The sequence below is a fragment of the Cetorhinus maximus genome, chromosome 10 (genome assembly GCF_964194155.1).
Source record: "Cetorhinus maximus chromosome 10, sCetMax3.hap1.1, whole genome shotgun sequence".
NCBI classification, from domain to species: Eukaryota; Metazoa; Chordata; class Chondrichthyes; order Lamniformes; family Cetorhinidae; genus Cetorhinus; species Cetorhinus maximus.
Genome location: NC_135888.1, coordinates 3520538 through 3545920, shown reverse-complemented (window position 1 = coordinate 3545920; position 25383 = coordinate 3520538). Strand labels below are relative to the sequence as shown.

The 25383-nt window shown below is 40.0% G+C and overlaps 1 protein-coding gene across 6 annotated transcripts in view; it reads left to right on the top strand.

Moving 5' to 3' along the window:
• strbp (spermatid perinuclear RNA binding protein) overlaps positions 1–25383 on the top strand; it is a 182512-nt gene that overhangs the window by 107771 nt on the left and 49358 nt on the right. For 3 of the 6 annotated variants that reach the window (XM_078549839.1, XM_078549841.1, XM_078549842.1), the window contains 10 exons: positions 1273–1462; positions 2310–2545; positions 5951–6116; positions 10484–10631; positions 14012–14106; positions 14509–14604; positions 15055–15166; positions 15534–15631; positions 16993–17107; positions 19928–20020. In XM_078549839.1, coding sequence (XP_078405965.1) covers positions 1424–1462; positions 2310–2545; positions 5951–6116; positions 10484–10631; positions 14012–14106; positions 14509–14604; positions 15055–15166; positions 15534–15631; positions 16993–17107; positions 19928–20020 — 1198 coding nt within the window. In that variant the 5' untranslated portion in view covers positions 1273–1423. The remainder of the gene's footprint in view (positions 1–1272; positions 1463–2309; positions 2546–5950; positions 6117–10483; positions 10632–14011; positions 14107–14508; positions 14605–15054; positions 15167–15533; positions 15632–16992; positions 17108–19927; positions 20021–25383) is intronic. The other 3 variants (XM_078549843.1, XM_078549844.1, XM_078549845.1) reach the window with 1 other exon arrangement.

Genomic DNA, 25383 nt, shown 5'->3' with positions numbered 1-25383 from the left:
CTGTACACAATGGTGGATAAATGTACTGAGACGAATTATAGTGTTGAGATCAAGAATGGTGATGGGCTGCATAATCTGCAATTGTATGGAGCCTTGAGCCAGTCAGAGGTCCAGTGCAAGGACACCTATGTTTTATGGAATGCTGATGTGCTAAATAGCGCTGAGCACAATCAGGAGAGTAATCTAATTACTCCATTGATTTGTTGTTGTATATGAAATAGAAAGTCCACCTTTTATAGTGTTGAAAGAGAATATAACTCTTTGCACTCTGGTAAAGGAAGAGGAGCATAGGCAATCAGTCCCAGTGGCAGAAATTGGTGGGAGTCTGTCCTGGGTGGGAGACCCAGTTTTTGGACCCTGGCACAATTTTAGGCACTGATTTTGAGGACAAATTTTCACTTTACCTCACCACTTGCACAGTATCAGTAATGGTCTGTCTTTATCTTCCCATAGATTGAAAGGACAAGGAGGATGAGAGAGGTTGCAATCCGAGTGTGTGTGTGTAAGAGAGTGGGCATGGAAGAATTGTGTGCCTGTGTTGAGTAATGCTGATAATCCAGGGGACACATGGCAGTCTGTTGAGGGTTCTGACCAAAGCTCTTGTTTTTTTCACCTACCCCAGTCACCCTCCCACAGTCATGGCTCAGTTGGGAGAAGGAGAAAACAAAATTCAGTTTTTACAAACTGCGAATACCAATTGTCTGATATTATACAAGGTTTCACTGCAGCTGAAGCATGAAAATCTAGTCAAATTTCTTAAGCACTGAAGTAACATTAATGTTTCGAGACCTATTGTAATCTTTCAATGCAATTTACTGTTGTTTTACCTATCACTTAGTGCTTGGTCAACTGTTTTTATATTACCTATTGCAACCATGCCTTTTTGTGATCATACATGTATGGATTTGGCACCAGATTAATTAAGTGATATTTATATCTTTGGATGTTAAAACAGCAGTCAAAAACCCTTAATCAACCACATAAGCACCGGGTCTGCCATATGACCATGTTAATACAATGTAGGTGAGATTAGTGTGGTGGTTCAGCTATTCTCTATGCATAAACAACTGCACTAAATGCATAAAGGTAAGTTTGAAATTGTAGGAAATGCAGAACAGTAAAGCAAACTGCCTTTTGCAGTGCAAATAAGGAAATGGTATTCGGAGTAGCTCAAACCATACTATTTCTTTTTCTCACTTGGCGCTTACCAATTTCTTTTGTGTATTTTGCGCTGTATCAATTTGATCTCTTCTGTTTTCTCCTCCATGAAAGAACTGAGGTACAGAATGAGACCTTATATGCAGCACAGGCGGGGGAGATCATGTGGCTTGCATGGCTACTGCAAGGATGAAAAGTCTTAAATGGACAGTGTCTTGCAATTTTCCCCCGTTTGGGTGATGGCTTAATCATTTGTATTTGGAGGATGAAGTATGTTGAAAGAATGAAGAAGACCATACTGAAGGTAAGCAATCTAACATTACCTACCTTGGTAGGGTCTTCAACATTCTTCAAGTTATGTTCCCTGCATGCCAAGCTCTTAACCAATCCTCTCCTGTGCTACCTGATTTGTGATTGAGAATTTATGCTTTTCGCATTTTCTCATGAAATCAAAGGCTTATTTTTGAGTCCACAGTCCCCGCAGGCAGCCTAACCTGCATAACTCATAAAATGATCCCCTTTTAAAAGTCCAGTTATATATAGCTGCTGTCTCAGTAATGTCCCTCAATGTTAGGTAAAGCTAAAAGGAGTGGATGGTACACCAGATTTAACCGTATTACCTTGGGTTGCTCAAAGGTAGACTTCTGCAGGGAAGTGGATAATTATGCCATTTATGATTATGATGTTGATAATTTTTCAGACTGGTTTTTCATTATCATCCATATGATTTTGAATAATATGTGGAAGTTACATCTGGCTGAGTTAACTATACAGTTTTACAGTAAGTGAATTATATAAGTGTGTAAATTATATAAGTGGTAAAGAATAACACTTCTGAACCATGAAAGAATGGAGAGAGCAGTATGTTTCATGCCTCCTGAAGTTGAAAGCTGTGATCTCCAATTTACCCGCTGTTAACCTTATAGAGATTTCTATCGAGCAGAAGTTGTAGTAAGAACAGAAGAAAAACTGAATATCTGTTCTCCTCACCCAGTGGAATGGATGCCCAAGGGAATAGCAGAAGAGCAGGCTACAAGCATTATCCTATGCATGGATTTTGACACTGCTTTTTTAGTACTTACAGCTTTTAGAACTTTTTGCTTGTTAATTTGTAAATGGTTCAGTATATAAACTTCATTTTCTTTTTGAAGAGACCAATCCGAACATTTGCCAATGATGACCGACATGTCATGGCAAAACATTCCTCGGTGTATCCTTCCCAAGAAGAGCTTGAAGCTGTGCAGAATATGGTTTCAACAGTGGAATGTGCACTGAAACATGTATCGGACTATTTGGATGAAACTAATTTGCAATCAGTTAATGTGGATGCAGGTGAAGATGGAGCTGCAGAGGTGAAGAAAAGTGGCACATCAGAGAGCAGTACAAAGTGAGTTCCCAATTTTACTGAAGAATTTTTTCTGTGTTTTCTGTACAGAAAGAATATTGTAATTGATTCACATATCAGTGCCAGTTGAAGAGTGTTCTACTGATTTATCAGATTTTCATCCATATAATTGTTGATTAGTTGCTGGCAAATTTCAGTTTGCAAAATTTGATTAACATTTGGTTAAGCAGGTTCTCTAGCCCATAAAGGTTAATCAAATTTCTCATTTCCAATAGTGTGAGATTATTTTAAGTTCTAGCAAACAAAATTGTGTTGTGGACTTTAAATTGGAAAATGACATATTTCCAAGGTCACAGTTCCCAAATTTATTTTCCAATCCAACTATTTAGAAATACATAATGGGTCTAGTTCTGGAAAATGAAGTGGGGCAAGTGGAGCATGTTTGGAAGGCTGTGATCACAATATAATTAGATTTAGAATAGTTATTGAAAGGGACAAGGAACAATCAAGGGCAAGGTAACATAACTGGAAGAAGGCTAATTTCAATGAGTTGAAAAGAGATCCAGCCCAGGTGGATTGGATATAGAAATTGCCCCCTGAAAACTCTTTCGAGTTATCAACAGTCACAGATTGCAACTCTTTCGAGTACAATCACAGTTCTTGGTTTCCGGGAGTGGGACATGAACCCACAACCCTCTGATTCAAAGGCGAGGGTGCTATGAACTGAGCCACAGCTGACACCTCTTGCCCCCTGAAATAGTACTGAGCAATGGGAGGCCTTCAAGGAGGGGAGTTCCAGTGCAGAATAAACATGCTAAAGCAAAGTACTGCAGATGCTGGAAATTGAAATAAAAACAGAAAATGCAGGAAATACTCAGCAGATCTGGCAGCATCTTTGGAGAGACAAAGTTAATGTCTCAGGTCTGTGACAGGTTCAGATGAAATGTCACAGACTTGAAAGGTTAACCCTGTTTCTCCCCGAACTCAACATATTCCTGTTGAGGGAGAAAGAAAGGGTATCCAAAGTCAGAGTTCCCTGGATCACTAAAGAAATTGTGATTAAAATGAAACAGAAAGAAGATTCTCGTGATAAATTAGGGGCAAAGTCTTGCAGATGCTGGAAATCTGAAAAATTATGAGGATTGTGATAAAAAGCGAGCAGAATATACAAAGTGCAGAAGTGACTGATAACGGATTAAAAGGGGTTAAGAGGACATGTGTGAAAAGATTAGCAGGTAATTCAAAATATAATGCTACAGTCTTATATAAACATAGGGCAGGATTTTCCCCCCGTTGGGGGCGACGTTGAAGGGCGGGCACGCACGGGTGCGCCTCCAATCGGCGCCCTCGATTGAGGGTGCAGCGCCATTTTACGTGGGCGGGCCAATTAAGGCCCGCCCAGCGTGACGTCCACACAGAAGCACTGTGCGCTCCCTGTGCGGGCGGGGGGGGGGAGGAATCCCAAAATCGAAAGTGCACTTTTTCACGCATGCGCACGAAAGAGTGCACTCATCTCCCTGAGGCTAAGTGCTGCCTCAAGGAGATCAGCTCTAAATGTAAAAAAGCTAAAAATATAAAAATAAAATTTCCCTGACATGTCCCCTCATGTGACCCAGCATCTGCAAGACCCTGTCACATGAGTTGGGACATGTCCATAACTTTTACAAGAACTTTATTAAAACTTTTTAAAACCTACATGAAACCTCATCCCGCCCGTGGATGAGGTTTCATGCTTTTTCTAATACCCACTGGGGCTCCTGGCCTGCCCGCCAACCTTAAGGTTGGACGGGCAGGTCCACTAATTAGTTTAATTACTCTGTCAATGGCCTCAATTGGCCATTGACAGGTCGGCGGGCGCACAGCTGATTTTGCTGCGACAGATACAAAGTACTCATTTAATACTCTGTCAAGTCTTCTATTTCCACAAGATGATTTCCATTTGCTCTGTAAGTTAGAACCATCCTTCCTTTCGATTATCTTTTTAATCTCTATGGGCAGGATTTTCCTGTCGGCAAGCGGGGGGCGGGGCTTGAATATGGGAGTGGTGCAAGAGAACTGGAGAATTGAAAATGTTACATCCTTTTTTAAAAAAGGCAACGGGATAAACCTGGTGACTATAGGCCAATCAGCCTGACATCAGTGATATGGAAACTTCTAGAGATCATAATCGAAGGCAAAATTAATTGTTACTTGGAATAACATGAGATAATAAATGACAACCAACATGGATTTTTGAATGTAAGCTGTGTCTGATGAACTTGATTGAGTTTTTAGTGAAATAATGGAGAGGGTGAAGGTGATGTCATGTATATGGACTTTGAGATAGTGTTTGATGAAGTGCCACATAATAGACTTGTTAGTAAAATTAAAACCCAGAGGATTAAAAAAAAAGTACTGAAAACGTGGATACAAAATGGACTACGAGGCAAACAGCAGAGAGTACTTTTTTCCCCCAGATTAGAGGGAAATATAGAGTGATGTCCCCGAGGATTTGGTATTCAGGCGCAATTTGCTTTGATATATATTAATGACCTGCACTTGGGCATAAATTCAAAGTTTGCAGACGACAGGAAACTTGGAACTGCAGTAAAGAATAAGCAGGAAAGCAACAGACTTCAGGAGGCAGACAGATTAGTGAAATGAGCAGGCACATGGCAGATTAAATTTAATGCAGAGAAGTGTGGATTGATACGTTTTTGGAAAGAAGAATGAGGAGAGGAAACATAAACTAAATGAGGAAATATAAACTAAACTAATTCCAATGGGGTTGTAGGAACAGAGAGACCTTTGGTGTTTACAAACGCCGACCTTTGAAGGTGGCGGGACAAGCCAATAAGGCTGTTTAACAAATGCATACTCTATGCTGGATTGTATAAACACTGTAGAGGCGTAAAGTACAAAAGCAAGAAAGTCATGCTAAATGGTTATAAATCACTGGTCCTGCTTCATCTGAAGTATGGTATTGTGTCTAATTCTTGGCACCACAATTCAGAAGAAAGTGCAGAGGAAATATTAGGATTGTACCAGGAATGAGGAATTTTAGTTATGTGAAAAGTCTAGGGAAGGTTTAGGGGAGAGTCAATATAGGTGTTCAAAATTATCAAGAGTAGATTGGGAGAAACTATTTTCACTGGCAGGAGGGTCGTTAACCATAGGTTACAGATTTAGGATAACTCGCAAAAGAGCCCCAGGCAGCTGGGAATGAAATTTTTTTTGCAGCAAGTTATGTTCTGTGATGCACTACCTGAAATAGTAGTGGAAGTAGTTCAATAAAAAATTTCAGGACTGTAAGGTTCGATGATTCTATATGTTAGAAAATTGTATATTTGAAAGCTTCAAAAGAATTCACTATTCAAAGGGCTAATTCTTCTAGCTGTTTCATAGAGCATTTTACTTTTCCCTTTTTGAAGAAAAAACAAGTCACATAATTAATCATTGCTTTAACAGTGAACAGAGTGGTCGAGTTTTGTGTGGAGTGATGCGAATTGGATTGGTTGCAAAGGGTTTGCTGATAAAGGGGGACCTGGATTTGGAGCTGGTGTTGATGTGTAAAGAAAAACCAACCGAGAAGTTATTAAATACAGTGCATAACAATCTGCCAATACAAATTCAGGTGAGTTCCAAATAACTTGTTGTGCTTGATAGGAAAATGCACTATACATAAATTGCAGTAACACGTGACTCTGCATTATTGAAAATGTTAACTTTAGGCCAGGATTTTCCAGCCCATTGTGGTGCACGCACCCCAGGAGATTCGGCAGCCCAGCCAAAGCCAATTGACTTTTGGCGGGACCGGACAATCCCGGTAGTGGGCGGGGCCAGAAAATCCAGCCCTTTGTTTACGTTAAAAACCATATGATTACTCTTGCTAAAAGGTACAAAGTTAGGATCAAATCTAATAAAAAATCTCATGGTCTCTGCATACACATATTTGAAGCAGTGCATGCAGTCGTTTACGTTGTTCGCCATGGAGAATACCTCCTTTTGTACCGACAGGCAGAATCACACTGTCAATCTCCTGTGTCATGTGTAGGTGACTGAATAGAATTCTGTAAGTGGCAGGAGGTGCTGAGGATGCAGCCAATGTTACATCTTAATCACTTTTGGCCTTTTGGGAGTTGCAGTTGATCCCCTGTGGTATTTAAAGAAAGACTTGCATAGTAAAGTGACTTTCATAACCTCAGGACAAAGCACTTTATAGTCATTTAAGTGCTTTTGAAGTGCAATTACTGTTGAACTATAGGAAATGTGGCAACCAATTTGTACAAAGCAATGTGATAATGATTAGGCAATCCGTTTTAGTGATGTTGGTTGAGGTGTGAAATATGGCCAGGACATCGGGGTAAACTCCCCTGCTCTCCAACATGGTGTCCGGGAATTTTTTACGTTATCCCGAGAGGGCAAATGGGGCCTTGCTTAATTATCTCATGTAAAAGACAATGCAGCATCCCCTTAGTTTAGATTTTCTCTGGGGTGGGATTTGAACACAGTTTTCTGGCTTGGAGGTGAGAGTGCTACCAGAGCTGCAGCAGAGTTTAGACCAGTTGTAGTCTTCAGTTGAAACATTGAAGCGGGGTTAGCGAGCCAGGGTGCAGAGTTAGAATTTGGCTACCATTTTAAAGTCATACATTCTGTCCTTTTTTTTCCAGTTTGGGAAGCAATGAAGTAGATTTATTTGGAGCATAGAAGTTTCACTACAGTACAGGCTGAAGAGCTGGGAGAGTTCACCTGTTCAGAGGAATACAAAAGATTACTTAAAAAACACAGGGAAGATTTTTTGATGCCCTGATCAACACCTGTCCCAAAAGTCACATTATGAAAATAGATTGACTGGTCATTTATCTGATTCATGTTAGTGGGACTTAGTCAGGCACAAAGTGAAATTACAACACTTTACACCTTCATTTCTATGAGTATGCTGTTACATAGAATTTACAGCACAGGGACCAGCTGTTTGGCCCAGCTCGTCTATGTCAGTGTTTATGCTCCTCATGAACCTCCTCCCACTCTATTTCTACAATCTACTCAGCATATCCTTCTATTCCTTTTTCCCCTGAAGTTACCTAACATCACCTTAAACTCTTCAATGCTATTCTCCACAGCTATTCCATATGCTATTGGTTTTAGAGATTGATGCCAGTAGTTTCATATTAGCCAGAGATTTTATCTGTGGTAGATAGTCAGCATATTGTTCTCATTTCAGGAATTCTATTGAGTGGTAGCAAGTTCCACATTTTAATCGCCCTCTGAAAAAAGATATTTCTCCTTAAATCCAGAAAGGAATTTTTATTGGCCATTAGAGCCCCATCCTGGCCAATATTTCCTAATAGTTGTAACCTCTCAGTTGTGGTATCATTGTTTTAAATCTGTTGTACCTTCACCAGTGCCTCTAGGTTCTTCTTGTCATGTGGAGACCAGAATTGTTCACAGTACTCCGTTTGTTCTAACCAAAATTCTATATAAACTTGACGCAACATCCCTGATTTAAATTCTATTCCTCTCAAAATGTGCCCCACTGCTTTGTTTTCAAATTTTAAAATTTTCTTATTCAGGAGTCATAGGCCAGGATTTTCCCGTCAGCGATTTGGGGGCGGGGCTCGCTCGCTAATGGGAAAATGACGCGGGATGATGTTGGGAGGAACCCCCTACGTCATCCCAGTCCCTTTAAATTTTCAGGAAGGCGGGCGGACAGTGAAATCAGCTGTCCGCCCACCAAGGTCAATTAAGGCCATTGACAGACTAAGTAAGATTGTTAAAGACCTGCCCGTCCAACCTTAAGGGCTTCTGATAATACATGAAACCACTTCCACTGATGGGATGAGGTTTCATGTTCCTTTTTAAAAACTTTAATAAATGTAATGTGATATTTATTAACATGTCCCATCTCGTGTGACATTGTCACATGAGGGGGACAAGTTAATAATATTTTAATTTCTCTATTTTTTAACTTCTGTACACTGTCAGTAATCTCCTGAGACAGCACTTTGCCGCAGGCAGCAGTGCGCTCTTTCACTTTGACAGCTGGGGAATCCCTCCCCCCACCCCGCACAGGAAGTGCACAGCGCTTCCTGTCGGGCAGGCCGCTGGGTGGGCCTTAATTGGCCCGCCCACTCAAAATGGCGGCGGGCCCCGTTTCGGTGGCGGGGGTTGGCTGTCTGCCCACCGCCGAGCCGGTGGGGCCCGCACACCCACCAAGAGCAAAATTCTGACCATAGAGTCATTGCAGCACAGAAGGCTATTCAGCCCACCGAGCCCATGCCAGCTCTCTGTAGTCAGTCAGTCCCATTACCCCTCCCTATTCCCTGTAAATTTATTTCTCATCCAATTTCCTTTCTGAAATCATTCATCATCTCCCCTTCCACCACCCTCATAGGCAGCAAGTTATAGGTTGTTACCACATGCTGCATAAAAAAGTTCTTCCTCACATCCCTCCTGGATTCCTTGTCCAAAATCTTAAACCTGTCCCCTAGTGCTTATACCATTAGCTAATGGGAGCAACTTTTCTTTGTCTACCTTGTCTAAACCTGTCATAACCTTGTACATGTCTATCAAATTTTCCCTCGGTCCCAGCTTCTTCAAAGTAATATTGTAGCTAATATCCCTAGTCCCTGGAACCATTCTGGTAAATCTCCTCTGTGCGCTCTCAAGGACACTCATATCCTTCCTAAAGTGTGCCCAGAGCTGGACACAGTACTTTTCTTGTGGCCTAACCAGGAGAGAAGATTATGTAAATGGCTTGTCAAGCTCCACACATAATTGTCAATTACATAAAATAGTGCATAAAAGAAAGCTAATATCTAGATTTGAACAAATAAAACAAAATCCATTCAGTGCCCAAATATGAATTAAATGGGCCTTTGCTCAAAAAGAAGTGCACAGGGAGATCTGTTTAATAATTGGTGACATGTCAGGGTTCCCTCGTCTTCCAGCTACCTCATTGCTGTCCTTAAAAATGTTCCTGGCAGGAGTTCATTATTTTCATTACCATTATCCATGTCCTTAATCTCAGTCTTTTTCAAGTTTATTTTGATATTACCAGAGTTTGATTTTTTTTAACATATTTGCAAACCCATAATATTGACTGCTAGCCTTTAAGTAAAAGAACTGGAACTCCTCTTTTGCTCACGGTGTATGTGAGCTTGAAGATCTTAAAGCTAACTGACATCCTTCAGCAAATGTAATTGTGATTGATTCAATAAACTGGGTTTTTTATATAGAACAAGCTGCCTTTATAAGCCCATTTATGAAGCTGTCTCTTCAATCAGTAAGAGTAACTTGATGTTCATGAAATTTGTTATTCTAATTCTTAGCTTAGAGGAAAATCATCTACCTATCTGTTTAACTATACTGTTCAGTTAAAAGCTTTCATCATGCTTTTCTTTGAAAAGAACCATGGTTGGCAACTTGACACCATCCTGCCATTGAACTGCCTTAGAGTAACCAGTGAAATATAACATCAGGTTTTCACCAAGTAATTTGAATTGAAAGTGATATCCCTCCAGGAATGTATTTGGGTATTTTTATGCTTATTAAATAAACTATTTGAACTGTTTTTAGAAGAAAAAAGCATTGCATGAAATTATTAGCTGTACATTATAATGACTATAATAATCAAGTTCTATGCAGTACTGAATCGAACAATTCTTGGAAGATGAATTAACATTGTTATTTATACATTGTGGAATTAATAATTTACACTGAGTGAGCAATAAGTGGCTAGTAATAGATTTTCAAAATGGATTAGTAAAGCTGAACACTTGCAACTTGGAGGCGCTTTATTTCATTAGTAGTGTAGTTTATTTTTGCGCTGACGGGATGCAATATGTTATTGTTTTGTAGGTGTTGCAGAAGCAAACTTTCACCCACAAAGTGCTAATGTATGAGTAATCTGTTTTGAGATATGTGAATATGAAGGGCCATCTTTGGTTTCTTTAGATTGAAATTTGGTTTGTCTGTATCTTTAAATTTTGATACCTTTAGAAACTTTCAGAAGAGAAGTATGAAGTTGAGAAATGTGTAGAAGAAGCAGCTATCACTGTTCAAAATACAAAAGAACCCAAGTTGACACTGAAGATTATCCTGAGTTCGCCAGTGGTGAGAGATGAAATGGAAAAGAAAGAAGATGGAGGTATATTGATCAGCGTTTTTCAGATACATGTTACAGTTTTTTATCTTGTTGCTTGTTTGCAAGACTTCTGTGGTCTTGCAGAGCAGGTTTGAACACACCTTGAAAATAAATTTCGCAGCTTCAGCGGTCACTTACAGCAAAGCATACAATTCCCCCTTTTTAAAAAAAAACAAAAATCAAAGGGTTCCTTTTCCAGAATTTTAAAAACAGTTCTTAGTCTGTTCAGAAATCAAAATTAGAATGAAAGCTATGAATACATGATATTGAAATACAGCAGTCTTAAGTAAAAGTTGAGTATTCCACGTATAAAAGATGTACTGCTCCATGATATTTTGTATTCACTTACCTGTCTACTGCACATTCACAGAACACGTTCTGACCATGTAAATGTAAGACTTGCTGCATTTTTAATCATTTATATAGTGTCAATATTGCCCCATCTCAGTGCTGCAAAGAATAAACAGTATACTTAAATGCAGCAGCAATGCATTTCAGTTTATAAGTATTCAAAAATGTAAAACCAAGAATTATAGATTCCAGATGTATGTTTGGAGAGGGTACAACTTGCAATTAATGTTTGTGTATTGTTTGAATATTAAAAGTTCACAATGGTATGAGCATCACAGCACACTTAACCCAGGCAGCTGTGTTTATAGTTCTAACCACCAATAGTAAGATTTGTAAAATGTCTATGCTTAAACAGTATTTATTATGATAAACAACATCGTAAGACTCTGAGGTTTAATTAGTTAAGCACGGACCACATTTTCCGATTCTAATTTTTAAAAAAAAAAATTAATCCACATACGCTGTTCTTGTAACTTGTGTAGATTACAAGAATGGGACTTTGAACCAGAAAGGGCGTTCGATATTCAGTCATATGTTGTTATTGTTAATCTTCAAGTGTGCCTTGAGTACATTGATTTAAAATACATGGAACTTATAACAGCACTGGGAATGGGAAAGAAAAATAGCTGGTAAGAATAAAGTAGTGTGTTAATTTGTTTTTATTGTTTACTTGTAGGATTTTTTATTTCCTTTTTCGGTTTAGTCTCCAAAGCGTGTCAGTGATAGTTTGTTGAGCCTTACTGGACAATGTCAGACCTTTGACCAACTGGCCGCTCTCTGTCATGGGAATGGAGGCAGCTGTGCCCACCTGGGCAGGAGGGGACTCCCTGTTGCTGTTCTCCCCATTTCTAGACTTGCTACAAGTCCCTTCAGTAATTTTACTACTGTTCAGCAAGAAATTATGGCATGAAATGATGTATGCTTAGAAACTCAGAAGGAATTTTCAGATAAACTCCATTAGTAATAACCAACTGATTTAAGTACACATTAGTTGCCAAAAGTTAATACCATCCAAAATTTCCTGCCACACAGTATGCTATACAGTCACTAATCAGCATCCAGAGCAATATGGGCTGAAGGGAACTTACTCAGCTGTTTACATTTTGTCTTAAATGAATGATTCATGTACGTTCATGCCCTGCTGTCTAGGGGTGGGGGAAAACTTGAAAGTTGCTTGTGCTATTGCATATTTTGAAAAGTTGAGATGGGCAAGTTGTTGACACCTACTACCATGTGACTTACAATTATAGGTTTGAAATTAATGTATTGACAACAACAGAATTGGACAATAATAGTTTCTCGGTTAGCTGTTGCATTAACCATGTTACCATTGCTTTGATTTCTCCCCTAAGATTTTAAAATTCTACCAGTAACGTAAAATTTATGCAGTTTATAAAATTCCAGTATCAAGACCTCTTGGGATGTTGATTGGCTTCACATTGCTTGGAGTGTAGTTTGGGTGTCAATAAACTTTGTGTTTGGCAATAGGCAGAATTTTCTCTGCCTAAATGGATACTTTGAACTTTCTACCATACATCCTGAATCAGTTATTGATTCTGTGTAAATTGCAGGGAGTTGTATAATTTGCAATCACCACATGCTGTGGAGCATTGTTTATTTATATTTGATGGTAAAATTAACATGTTGGAAGCCTGCATTAATTTCAAACTCAGAAATTGTACAGGGCATGAAGTGAATACATGACTGTTTTAAAAGGGACTTTGGTGCAAGTCTATCCCATTCACTGCCTGCTCTTTGTCCCCTATCCTTATCTTTTTTTCTGTAGAACTTGCATGTAAAAGATGACTGACTGCAAAAAGAATGTATTGTATGTTTATATAAGTTTTTAGAATGCAATTTAATGCAATAAATCTTGCATTGCAAGAACCTTTAAACAAATCAAAATTTTATAGTAGGAGCAATGTTAAGATTAACCATAGCCCGTGGACATCAAAACAGAATGAAGCTATATTTTAAAATGTTAATGTGCCTTTTTTTTTGAAAAAAAATTAGGACCTGACTGCGTGATGATGAAGTGAGTGAGGTTTTGCAATTTGATATGTTTTAATACAGAATTGTGTGACTGGAAAAAAGTTGCCCCTGCAGACAGTCATCCTTTATGCTGTCTAATCCAATGTTTTAGACTATTAACCACCCATCTACAGCAGTTTATCTTTGTATCCCTTGTGTAAGAAATATTGTACTTTATAGCAGATGTTTTTGTTGCTTTAAAAGGCAGAAAACTCCAGCTGTTGAAAATATTTGGAATTATTATGTTTTTGCAAATTTCAGTAGGGGTTAACTGCCATATTGAGTTTCTGTTACATTTTAACACCTTTTGTTGCAAGTGCCTACTGGCAGTTTATTTCTAATTTAATCTAAACCCAACTGACAGTTTTGGCGACAATTTCTCAGAAAACAGTAACTTTCAACAAGTGGCACTTGCACAAGGCATTAAAATGATAAGGCCATACATAGTTAATTTCTGGCTTCCTGGGTCCTAAATATTAATGTTGTGTTGTGACATTAAGACAGAATCATGAACCTGAAGTAGCATTTTTATATGATAGTGTGAACTCTTGTGATTTTGATCTGCAAAAGCTGGCATCATTGTGAAGGGAAATGCAAACTGAAAGACTCAAAAGTTTGGAAATAGGTCGTGTTTTTCTTCTAATAACAATTCGTTATTTTAATTTTAGAACTACCCAAGAAACCAGAAATTAGGGCCTGGCTAACAGTCAACAAAAGTATCTGCTGTGTGGTATAATCTGTTGTGTTCTGCATTTTAAATAAGACTCAGAATCATATACTCTGCAGTTGATATGCCATTGATTCGTATCCCGAATGAATGCCTTTTGCTTCTGTCTCACATGTTCACGTTACTGTAAATGGCTGTTGTAGTAACCACAATGCACTATTAAACCATTAAAATTTCTGGGAGCCTTGTTTGCCTAGGATGCTGCCACTCCCTAGTACTGAATGACAGAAACCCCTTGGTCAAACTGTATCTGTCTTCTTATTCCATTCACCAGTAGAAAATTTTGCGATGAAAGATCCACCGGACTTATTGGACAGGCAGAAATGCCTAAACGCCTTGGCGTCTCTGCGACATGCCAAATGGTTTCAGGTTGGCTACTTGTTCTTACCTTATTGTTATTGTAGCCTTATGAGGTTTTAATGTTAAAACTATTTGTTATATTAAAACACTTAATGCTATTCATTTGCTCTTTGTAGCTTTGGTACTCTGCGCACAGTTTAAGTCAGTTGTCAGTTGGTATACTACAGTAGGTAGATAGTTTTCTTTTACTAGTTATCATGAGGCTACAAAAGCAATCGTTAAACATTTATGCTTCTTGCTTGTACTTGAAATCGGTCATTCTAGCGATGGAGTTTCTTCTCTGTAAAAGTTTATTTTTGTTTGCATGATAATTTAATTTAATTTTCTAAGTTACTGAGAAATGCCAAGGTTCTATGTAATTTATATCTCTGCTAAGCAGATGACGTATCACAACACTTCTGTATGTTTTAGGCAAGGGCAAATGGATTAAAGTCATGTGTAATTGTGATTCGTATTCTGCGTGATTTATGCAACAGAGTACCCACATGGGGACCATTGAAAGGATGGGTAAGTTTAAATATAGAATGTTCCCTTGTCAAACCTAATAGTCTAAACACATAGAAGCTTCTACCTTTAAATACTTCACGACTCTATTTCAAAAGAAGACAAATTCAGAAAACAGAAGGAGTGACGTACAGATTTCTAAATGTGCAGAAAGCGAACATGAATTTGTTTAAACCATGGATTTAATTAAAAGTAGTGGTCTGATATCAAGTATAGCTTTTTTCATGTAGTATTGTGAAGGATTTATCATGGCCAAATACTAATTAAATTTATCTCTTGGCACTGACCAGTTGAACTTGAACTAAGCTGGTGTGAAAAGAACTTGGGATTGCATTTATTTGGAAATAAGCTTGAACACCTTTCTTCTAATCTAAGGGTGTGATTTTGTTAAAAAAAACTTCCCCATAACATGTTGTTGGATGTGACTGATTTCTTGTTCCTTATTACGTTTAGCCCCTAGAGCTTATTTGTGAAAAAGCCATAGGTACTAGTAATAGACCACTAGGGGCTGGTGAAGCCTTGAGACGTGTAATGGAGTGCTTGGCATCAGGGATTCTTCTACCTGGTAAGAGTCTCAATTAACATTTAATAAATATATTGAAATAGATTACTAATATTAGTATTTAGTAGTTTAGCATTGTTTTTCCATGCTCAGAAGTTCTATATTAGTTTAACTAGGATAGATAATAAAGTATGGTTTTCTGTTTTCATATAAACGTTCTAGATTAATAGTTCTGCCAAACTCCAGTATGGAATTGATCAAAAATCAGCTAGGATACATAAATTGCCATGGATGAAAATATGGTCATTTTGTTGGAATAGCTAATAACTAGATGCTTGCCACATTTACTACACATTGTGCTTTGATATAAAAAAAATTATTGTGCTAAATGTCAACTGCTTGAAATGCAAACTGTCTGTTTTCTATGCAGGTGGTCCAGGGTTGCATGATCCTTGTGAAAAAGACCTAACTGATGTATTGAACTCGATGACTCCACAGGAAATGGACAACATTACTCATAGTGCCCAGGTATGGTTGATGATCAGGATCATGACCATTGAAACCTTTCTGAAGGTAAAATAGTATTGTGGGAAATCTAAGAAATATTCTTCCCATCTTGAAACATTGACTTTTGAAAATGGGTACATTCAGATTATCTATACCTGTAAGCAGTAATTGTTTTTAAATAATTATGTAAGTTGAATGCAGCAGTGAATTTACTTCCTAATTTAGTGGTAATTTTATACCTTGTTAGCCACCAGTTGAGAAGGTTTAGAAGGTAATAATTATGAAAGCTTTTCATATAAATTAGAGGATTGATTTTAAAAATGATCAGTTGCAGTGTGTACGTATAATAGTTACATATCTATACTTGGAGAAGACATTTCCACTTATGGGGAACCCAAAACCAGGGGCCATAAATATGAGTCACTAATGAATCTAATAAAAAATACAGGAGCAACTTCTTTACCCAGACAGTGATGAGAATGTGAAACTCGCTACCACAGTTATAGTTGTGGCGAATATCGTAGGTGCATTTAAGGTAGATAAGAACATGAGGGAAGGAATATTGATAAGATTAAATGAAGATGAGTGGAAATGGAAGGGTCGTGTGAAACATAAACACCAGCATGAATCAGTTGGGTCAAATAGTCTGTTTCTGTGCTGTGGATTCTATGTAATGTGGAATAAATATGATAGAATATGATTAGATAATGAGTTTGTTTTTGATTGACCTTAAAAGTATTTCTTCTTTTCCCCAAATTGTCGGGGCTTTCTTGTTCCTAGTACAAGAGAACAAACTGCTGAAACATGTCTAGACCTTTTTACCATTAGGGCTCTTGGAAGTAAAAAAAAATGGACCACAATTTGTGAACTGAACTTGCTGCTGCTACTAAACCTGCATATATAGCCTGGCTGAGATTGGAAACATACTGTGTGGAGCATCTTGTGGGAAGTTCCTGCAACTTACTAATTGGGTGGTGGTGACATTAATTACACCTTTGAAGATGTCATTGCTAGATTATGTCCTCCTTTAGTCCCACACCTATTTGTCATCATTCTCAGACATGGAGTTTTGGCAAGCTGTTCAAACATGGTGGATGTTAAAGCTGAACTTGATCCATCCACACATGCATGCTTCCAGCAGGAGTTGCTGAATATCAATCAGAAGCAAAAATCCTAGCAGTTTTTTCCCTAATTATGACTGCCCGACTGCAGCATCGAATTTGGACCCTTCCTTGCCTTTATAGCTCAGTTTACTCCCTGGATAAACTTGCTAGCCCATTTATGAACCTCTTCCATGTCAGTTAGCACAAAACCCAGTCTAAAATAACTTGCTTATATGTATGAAGTTGTCATTTATTTATCTATAGATCTTGTGCTTACAGCATGCACTTAGACTCATGGCCTTTGGTCAGATCTACAAAGTACTGGAGATGGACCCACTTCCATCAACAAGATCCTCCCTTCAAAAATGGTCCAGATCACTGGGTGAGCGAGATGGTAGGTAGATGATAAAATTTTTAAGATCGAATTTGACATAGTGGCCTGTGTTTTGCTGTAGTAATAATGGCAAAACTATTAGCATTCGCCATCATTACTCCTCTGAAATTGACAACATCTAGAGTCCGCACACCTCAGTTAAATGGGGAAACCAGAGGGTGCAGTCAATGATTCTACACTTCCACTTGGGGATGCACTGTTGAAGTCCTCCCACATCGCTGTCAAGTAGAAATCACTGAACTGATTAAAAATTGATTTTTTATGCTATTAGTCTCGCTAGAAAATCCCTTGAAAAGTTGCACCTTGCTCAATGAAGTGTAACTTTACTTTTAATAGTGTACTAAACTAATTACTGCTGAGTGGCCTCATTGACCTGAGAGACTAATTTAATATTTGTGGAATGTCATATTCCTCTATTATGATAAAAATTCACCTTAAAAAAAATTTGGATATGCCAAGTTCTACCTCAATCCCATGTGTATGACCTACTCGTTTATTTGGCTTTCTGTAGAATTTTAATTAAGTGAAAAAATTGGTACATTTTACTCCTTGATTTGTTGTCTGAGAATACTTCAGATTGATTAGTTGCTAACCCGGCTTGATGACATCACTGTTGCTGGATGCCTGGAGATCACCTCTCATTCTTAAAGAATCTAGGCCCAATTTACTCAGCCTCTCATCCCAGGAACAAATCTAGTGAATCTTCGCTGTACCTCACCAAGGCAGCCATAACCTTCCTTAGAAATGGAGAGCTGAACTACATACGTGCTACAGGGCTGGTCTCACCAAAACCTTGTACGATTGTAGCATGACTTCTATTTTTGTACTCCAATCTCCTTGCAATGATAGCTAACATGTTACTTGCCTTTCTAATTGCTTGCCGCACCTGGAATATTCAGTAAGAGCTGGACATTAGAAGTATTAACCTCAGATTCTTTCCATAGTTGTATGAAACTGAAATTTAATGCTTGGCTATTGATGGATATTCCAGTTTTGATCATGGTACTCACTGGAACCAAGGACTGTAAAGGATGCTGAGTACATTTGCAAAACTCTAAAGCTTGCTGCTGAGTGCATAGAGATGAGTTTTGGCTCTGTGGAGACAGGCCTCCAGCACACCCTCTTGGCCTTTGGGTATGGAAGGTGTGTGGCATAAGGCTGGTGAGACTTGCAGTATCCAATCAACCAAAATTTGGACAACTGTTTTGTGGGAAAAAAATGTTCTATCACTTTCAGAAAAGCCATTGATGTCAGTGCCTCGAAATGAGGATGATGCTTGCCAAGCTTCATAATTTGTCTGTCTTCAGGTGATTCAGCAGGCTGATTCTGGAGCCACAGGTCTTTGGGCAGAGAGGACAAGAGTTGCCCCAAGGAAAGGAGATTCTTGATCCAGGGTTCTGCTCTCCTTTGGCTTTTGTCGCTTCACCACAGCAGAGTTTATGCAGTCAGTTTCCGACTCTTGTGGCTTTTTAGATGAGACACCACCATATGGCATATGGTTAGGTTAGCGGCAAGCTCCTACCAGGCACCAATGTCAAGTTGCCCCTTTAAACATTTGCTCAGTATATTGTATAAGAGCATGAACAGGAGCAGAAGTAGGTCTTTTGGCCCCCCGAGCCTCTTTCACCATTTAGTAAGATTGTGCCTGACTTGATTGTGGCCTTAACTCCACTTTCCTGCCTGCTCCCCATAACCCTTCACTCCCTTGTCAATCAAGAATCTGTCTAACTCAGCCTTGAATATATTCAATGGCCCAGTCTCCACTGCTCTCTGTGAAAGATAATTGCACACACTAACAACCCTCTTGAGAGAAGAAATTCCTCACCTCTATCTTAAATGGGAGACCCTTTATTTTGAAACCAAGTTCTAGATTCCCCCACAAGGGGAAAGATTCTCTCAGCACCTATCCCATCAAGCCCCTCAGAATCTTATATGTTTCAATATGTATCCAGTGCTTAAAGCAAAATACTGCAGATGCTGGAGATCTGAAATAAAAACAAGAAGTGTTGGAAAAGCTCAGCAAGCCTGGCAGCAGCTGTAGAGAGAGAGCAGAGTTAATGTTTTGAGTCAAGCACTGTATCCAGTGCTTGATCATTTTTGCATTAGCTGATCATCTGTTTGTTTTGCTCAGTAGTCAAATGGTCAAAATTGATTCCGAGGCGAATTAGAGGCGATTTAGGATTGTTGGCAGCTTCTCCAAATTGATAACTGCATAAATCCTTGAATCGTCTCCTAGTTAACAAGCCTCCCAGGTTACCTCAAGTTCAGAACAACAGAAAGTATTGGAACTTTTTATTTTTGTGGGTTTTTTTTAAATTATTCAGTTGTAACTTTATACAAAGTGTGTTGGACGCTCTTAAAAAAATAGAAATAGAAATATGGTCCATATTCTAATGTTAAAAAATAAAGCCGTAAAGTTGTCTTACGGGGTTTTTGAGATAGTGAACTTTAAGCATGTCATTGCTTATGGTTATTGCATGACCAAACATCAGTAAGTACCACGGATAGATTGACTGTAGTGGTCTACTTATCCTGGTACATCATTGAACAACCACAGCAGTTTGAAAAAGTACAAGATTATTCCTTCAGAATATCAAACCAGCCACTGCAAAAATGATCCTTAAATTCTTTAAAATAAAATACCTATTTTTGTACTGTTGATACTTTTCTCAGAAGTAAACCATATCTAAAAGAAGAATGTTAAGTTCATATCCCTACTCATAGTGTTGCAATGCAAATCATAGATGAATAATTTTGTTGATGTAGAACTTTCACCTAAAGATGTATAATGAAGTAAAACGCTTCAGGATTTTTTTGCAGGACCACTCTCAGCACCTTTGAAGAGACCATACGAAGATGGTATGGGAGATGACAAAGATCCAAACAAAAAGATGAAAAGGAACCTGAGAAAAAGTAAGCTAATGTCCATGTTGCCCCATTAATTTGTCACCGACTGTGGAATAATACTTGGGAACATTTCACCGTATCTTTCTAATTATCTAGATTATCGAATATCCAATTTGCAATTTTCTCTTCCATTCCATGTGCTTTCAACTTATCCACATGTTTCTTGTGAGAACTTTGATACATTTTACTTCTTAATTGTTAATTCTGACAAAAATATACACCTTCGTTTCAACTTTATTTCATGACATTTTGTTCAAATGCTTTTGTAAACAGAAGTTATTGACATTTTTTGGTACTTCCATTGAAGGTGGAGCTTCAAATACCAAGATTATTTTTTCACCTTGCATTGGAGAACTAGAGTGCATAAGAACATAATGCCTTATGACTCATAATGTGAAGGATGTTATTATAAGATTCTGTTGTTTAATATTGGTTATTTCATTTTGACAAGTTCATAGGACATATATTTTATGATCAGACGAATTTATGAGGCCCAGAAAACCAGTCTTTTTGACCAATATCAACATTCTGTTTTCTCAACAAAGTCCTCAATGCCTATTTCTCAGCAACACATCCAAATATCCTTTGATTTAATGTGTTATTGACCTCAACATGTGATATGGTTTTACCTGAGTCCATTGTTCATTTTTTAAAAATTATGTCCTCTCATTTTTTTGAACTATAATAAGCAATACCAGTTTGTTTGGATCAATTTTATCAATCATCTAAAGATTCTGAAAATTATTGTTGCATTACTTCTAAACTCATTCTTTTACAGTGAGAGCAAGCAAAATTTTATTGATCCTTCCTGATAACTTAACTTAATTTCCTGAACTGTGGTATCATCTTTCTTGCCCTCCATTGCACCCTCTCAAGGCTCTTAATATCATATTATGGAACCAATATGCAGTATTCTCAATAGGTTCAATTATTTTAGATTTAAGATACTACAATATTGATAAAGTTGAACATACCAAAGTACTTGATGTTTTTTGCATATGGATACTTCTTTGTGTAACAACAGATTTCAGTGAAGTGCCAAGGTGAGTATGTAAAAATGTTCATATTATGTCTTTTGATTAATTTCACCGGGCAACACACCATTAGATTGTGTCCTTCCAAATAATAGGAATAAGATTAGTGAATATTGGAAATGTGTAGGCCAATCAGGGAACCACAATGTGCATTTATGAATAGCTTGACTAATGGAATGGAATAATTGGAGATTTGAGTATACAGACTTAGGTTACAGTGGATGTAGTATATTTGTTCAGAAAGCATTTGATGAAGTGCCAATGTGAGACTTCTAAATTACTTGTGATAATGTGGTGGCATGGATAGGAGGTGAAGAGCAAAACAAAATGGTAAATTAATGTTTTCTTTGGATTGTCAAGATGTGGCTCGTGATATGTCCTACTGATATGTGTTGGGGATTTTCTGGTTTTCCACAAATATAAAGCATTGGATATCGTTGACGTCATTGTCGGCTGTCACTCGATTCGAGGATAATGTCTACTCAGGGTCATGAGATTCTGCCATGGATTTTAATGTGACTGAATAGGCAGATTCTTGACCCACAGATCTTTGGGCACATGGAGGTGGACCTTCCACGAGGTAGTGGGATCTGGAGTGCCGCTGTTCTGCCTCATCATTTGAGGCCTTTGGACTCAAAGCATGATGCAGTTTGATGGATAAGTTTTTGTCATTTTGAACGATTTGTAGCAAGCTCCTTTTAGTCATTAATGTCAATGCTGTGGTGCACCAAGGAGAGCTTCAGAGCATTTTTGAAGCGTTTTATATGTCGCCCCCCCCACCGAAATGCTGGTCATTTCAGAGTTGCGAAAACAGGACCAGGTGGGAGAGACTGTTTTCGGCCATCTGGACACAGTCCATCGAAGTTAATTTTTCAGGAATTTTGCCAGAATGCTTGTGAAGCTGGCTTCAAGAAGTAGACTAGCATTTGCTTGATGGTCCTTCCATTGAATCAGGAGGATGCAGCAGAGGCATTGTTGATGGAATTTCTCTCGTGCTGTTATGTGTCGCTGATACACAGTCCCATTCTCACTGCAGTACAAGGGTAGGGTGACGTCAGCTGCCATGACTTTTGTTGACTTGCACAGGTCCTTGTTGTCAAGCACTTGCTGCTGTAGTTTGTAGAAGGTTGAGCTGGTGCCGCTGATCCAATGTTGGATCTCCTCGTCAATGATGGCTTTTGAGAGAGGTGGCAGCCAAGATATGGGAGGTGTTCAACATATTCCAGAGTGTCTCCTTCACCATGTATGGGAAGTGGACTATTTGGCTGACCAGGTGTGGGTTGATAAATGAGTTTTGTTTTGACAACACTCAAGGAGCAGCCAAGTCTTTTGAATGCCAAATTGAAGAGATTGAGAGTAGTTTACAAATTTGGTGCAGAGTGGGCAACGGCACTGCAGTCATCCACAAACCATAGATCATGTGTGTCTTTGGTGGTTAGTTTAGTTTTGGCATGGAGGTGACTGAGGTTAAAGAACTTTCCATCTAGGCAGTATTTAATACCTATACCAGAGGGCAGTTGATCTTTTGAAGTGAATAGCCACTGTCAGGTAAATTGTAAATAGCATGGGAGCTATCACACAGCCTTGCTTCACCCCAGTCCAGATTTTGAAGGCATCTGTTTCAGATCTCCCACTCAAGACAGTTGTAACCATATCATCATGGAGCAGCTACAGGATTATGATGAAGTTTCTTAGACATTCAGATCTTTGGGGCTCAATCCACAGAGTCTCGTGATTTACTGAGTCAAATGCTTTGGTTAGATCCATGAATGCAATGTAGAGTTCCTGGTGGTGTTCTTGACATTTTTCTCTGATTGGTCTGGCAACAAAATCAATGTAAGAGATTCCTCTGGAAGGTCTAAAGCCACTCCGTCTTTCTGGGAGGATTTCTCAGTCACAAGAAGCAGGCAATCAGGAGGATGTGTGTCAGCATTTTCCCTGTTATGGAAATACCTCGATAGTTTCAACAGCATGATGTATCTCCCTTCTTGAAGATGGTCACATTCCTGAAGTCGAGGCGTGGGGGGGAGTGTTTCCTCCCAAATCTATAGGATGAGTGCATGGACCCTTGGGGTGGAATCATCTGTGCCCGCTGGCGTCGGGTGTGCACGACGTGTGCAGACAATATGGCGAGAAGGCCAAAAATTGGTTTCACAAATGTCATGAAACCAGTTTGCGATCGTCCACTCAATCCATCAATAGCGGGCCACGTTTCCCACCATCAGACATTGGGAACCTCATTGTAATACACCTGCATATCATTATAAGGCCAGCGTGCCGGAATCATCTGCGCCCCCCCCCCCCCCCGCCTGCCCAAGTTGGATCCTACGCCCACGTTGGCATGATTGAACGCCAGCGTGTTTCACGGCAGCATATATAAGGCTTGCACTTGGCACTTTGAGGGGAACCCGGAAGTGAGTACACAGTAACGTTGCGCGGTGCGCGCCCGGGTCTTCTGTTAGACTTCAGGGTTGAGACGGGTTGGAGGTGTGAGGGCAAGGGCTGCCCTTCAGTTGAGATGCGTTGTGGGGAGGGGTGGGGGGAAGGGGTGCAAGGGCTGCCCTGCGGTTGAAGGTAGTGCACAAGCATGTGCCGGGTGGGGGGAAGGGAAGCAGCCACGCGTAAGAAGAACCTTGTATACAGAGACCATTCCTCTGCAGCTGAGACAGTTGACACAGCCACATTGATGTGCATGGAGTCTGGCCTCTAGCTTATCTGCCCACTCAAACAACGCAGAGGCGTGCAGGTGCTACCAAGTGCTGCAGAGCTTTTCATCTCTTGGGCACAGACTGCAAACTAATGAGCGTTTTAGTGGACCGCAGACAAGTTGGACAATTGGGCACGTTGTACAATCTCTTTACTAAAGCTGGTCATGGAGCAGTCACTGCTGGAGGTGCTCACAGCCCCTGTGCAATGTCAGCATCCTGGTTTGGACCAGTCTCCCCCATGGTTCAAGCTAACAGTGCAGCCTTGCAGTGTGGGTTAGGAGAATGCCTGTGCCTGAGCTGAGAGCACAGCGTGCAGTCCAGTGGGGAAGGCTACCTCCAAACGGTCAGATGAAGCGGAGCAGAGGTGGTTGGGGTTTTGGACAGCCATGTAGCACACTGAACTCTGACCATCCAAGTGGGATGCGTTAAGGGGCCTTTAGACTTAACCGAGAGAGTTTCTTAGAACACCCAAGCTAACCCACGCGTCTCTCTCTTTCACCCTGCAGGAGGAGTACATTAGGATCATGGAGCCTGATGAACTAGCTGTACGCCACATGGCGTACAGAGAAGAGAGCGATGGGGGCACCTGGTTGCTCAGAGGGAGGAGCAGCACCCTCAGGAAGAAGGGTCAGTTGGGCTCCCACGCGCACTGCTGAAGAGCCACAGCGAGCCGTTGTTGGTCAGCGCCTAGCTTGACCCAGGGTCTATAGACACCGCCTTCCATTTCTGCAGATGACCAACAACCAGTGTTACCGAAGACTGCATTGAAATAACAAGCACCGCCAAGGTGCAGGGATCACTGATATGTCCAGGGAGTGAGAGGCCGGACCATTACTTTAGCCTGAAGGCTGCACAAAGCACAGGGAAGAGACCCTGGACTGAGACACTGGCCTTTATTTTGTGCAGAGAGGCTTCACATCCGAGTGACACAACACTGCTCACACCCAAGCTAACCCACGCGTCTCTCTCTTTCACCCTGCAGGAGGAGTACATTAGGATCATGGAGCCTGATGAACTAGCTGTACGCCACATGGCGTACAGAGAAGAGAGCGATGGGGGCACCTGGTTGCTCAGAGGGAGGAGCAGCACCCTCAGGAAGAAGGGTCAGTTGGGCTCCCACGCGCACTGCTGAAGAGCCACAGCGAGCCGTTGTTGGTCAGCGCCTAGCTTGACCCAGGGTCTATAGACACCGCCTTCCATTTCTGCAGATGACCAACAACCAGTGTTACCGAAGACTGCATTGAAATAACAAGCACCGCCAAGGTGCAGGGATCACTGATATGTCCAGGGAATGAGAGGCCGGACCATTACTTTAGCCTGAAAGCTGCACAAAGCACAGGGAAGAGACCCTGGACTGACACACTGGCCTTTATTTTGTGCAGAGAGGCTTCACATCCGAGTGACACAACACTGCTCGTCAGAACAAGTAGCCATAGGTAGGGAGACATTCTTGGGAGTTTATTTACATTATGTACAAGTGATTAATGCCCGTGCCCAGGTTGCGAAACTGCATCTTCTTAACTTTCCTAACCTCGCTGCTACGCCTTGGTGCTCTCCGGATATCCACAACGAAGGTGGAGGCAGCCTGCTGACTGCTGTGCCCTGCCTGTGATGACCTTGGCAGGCA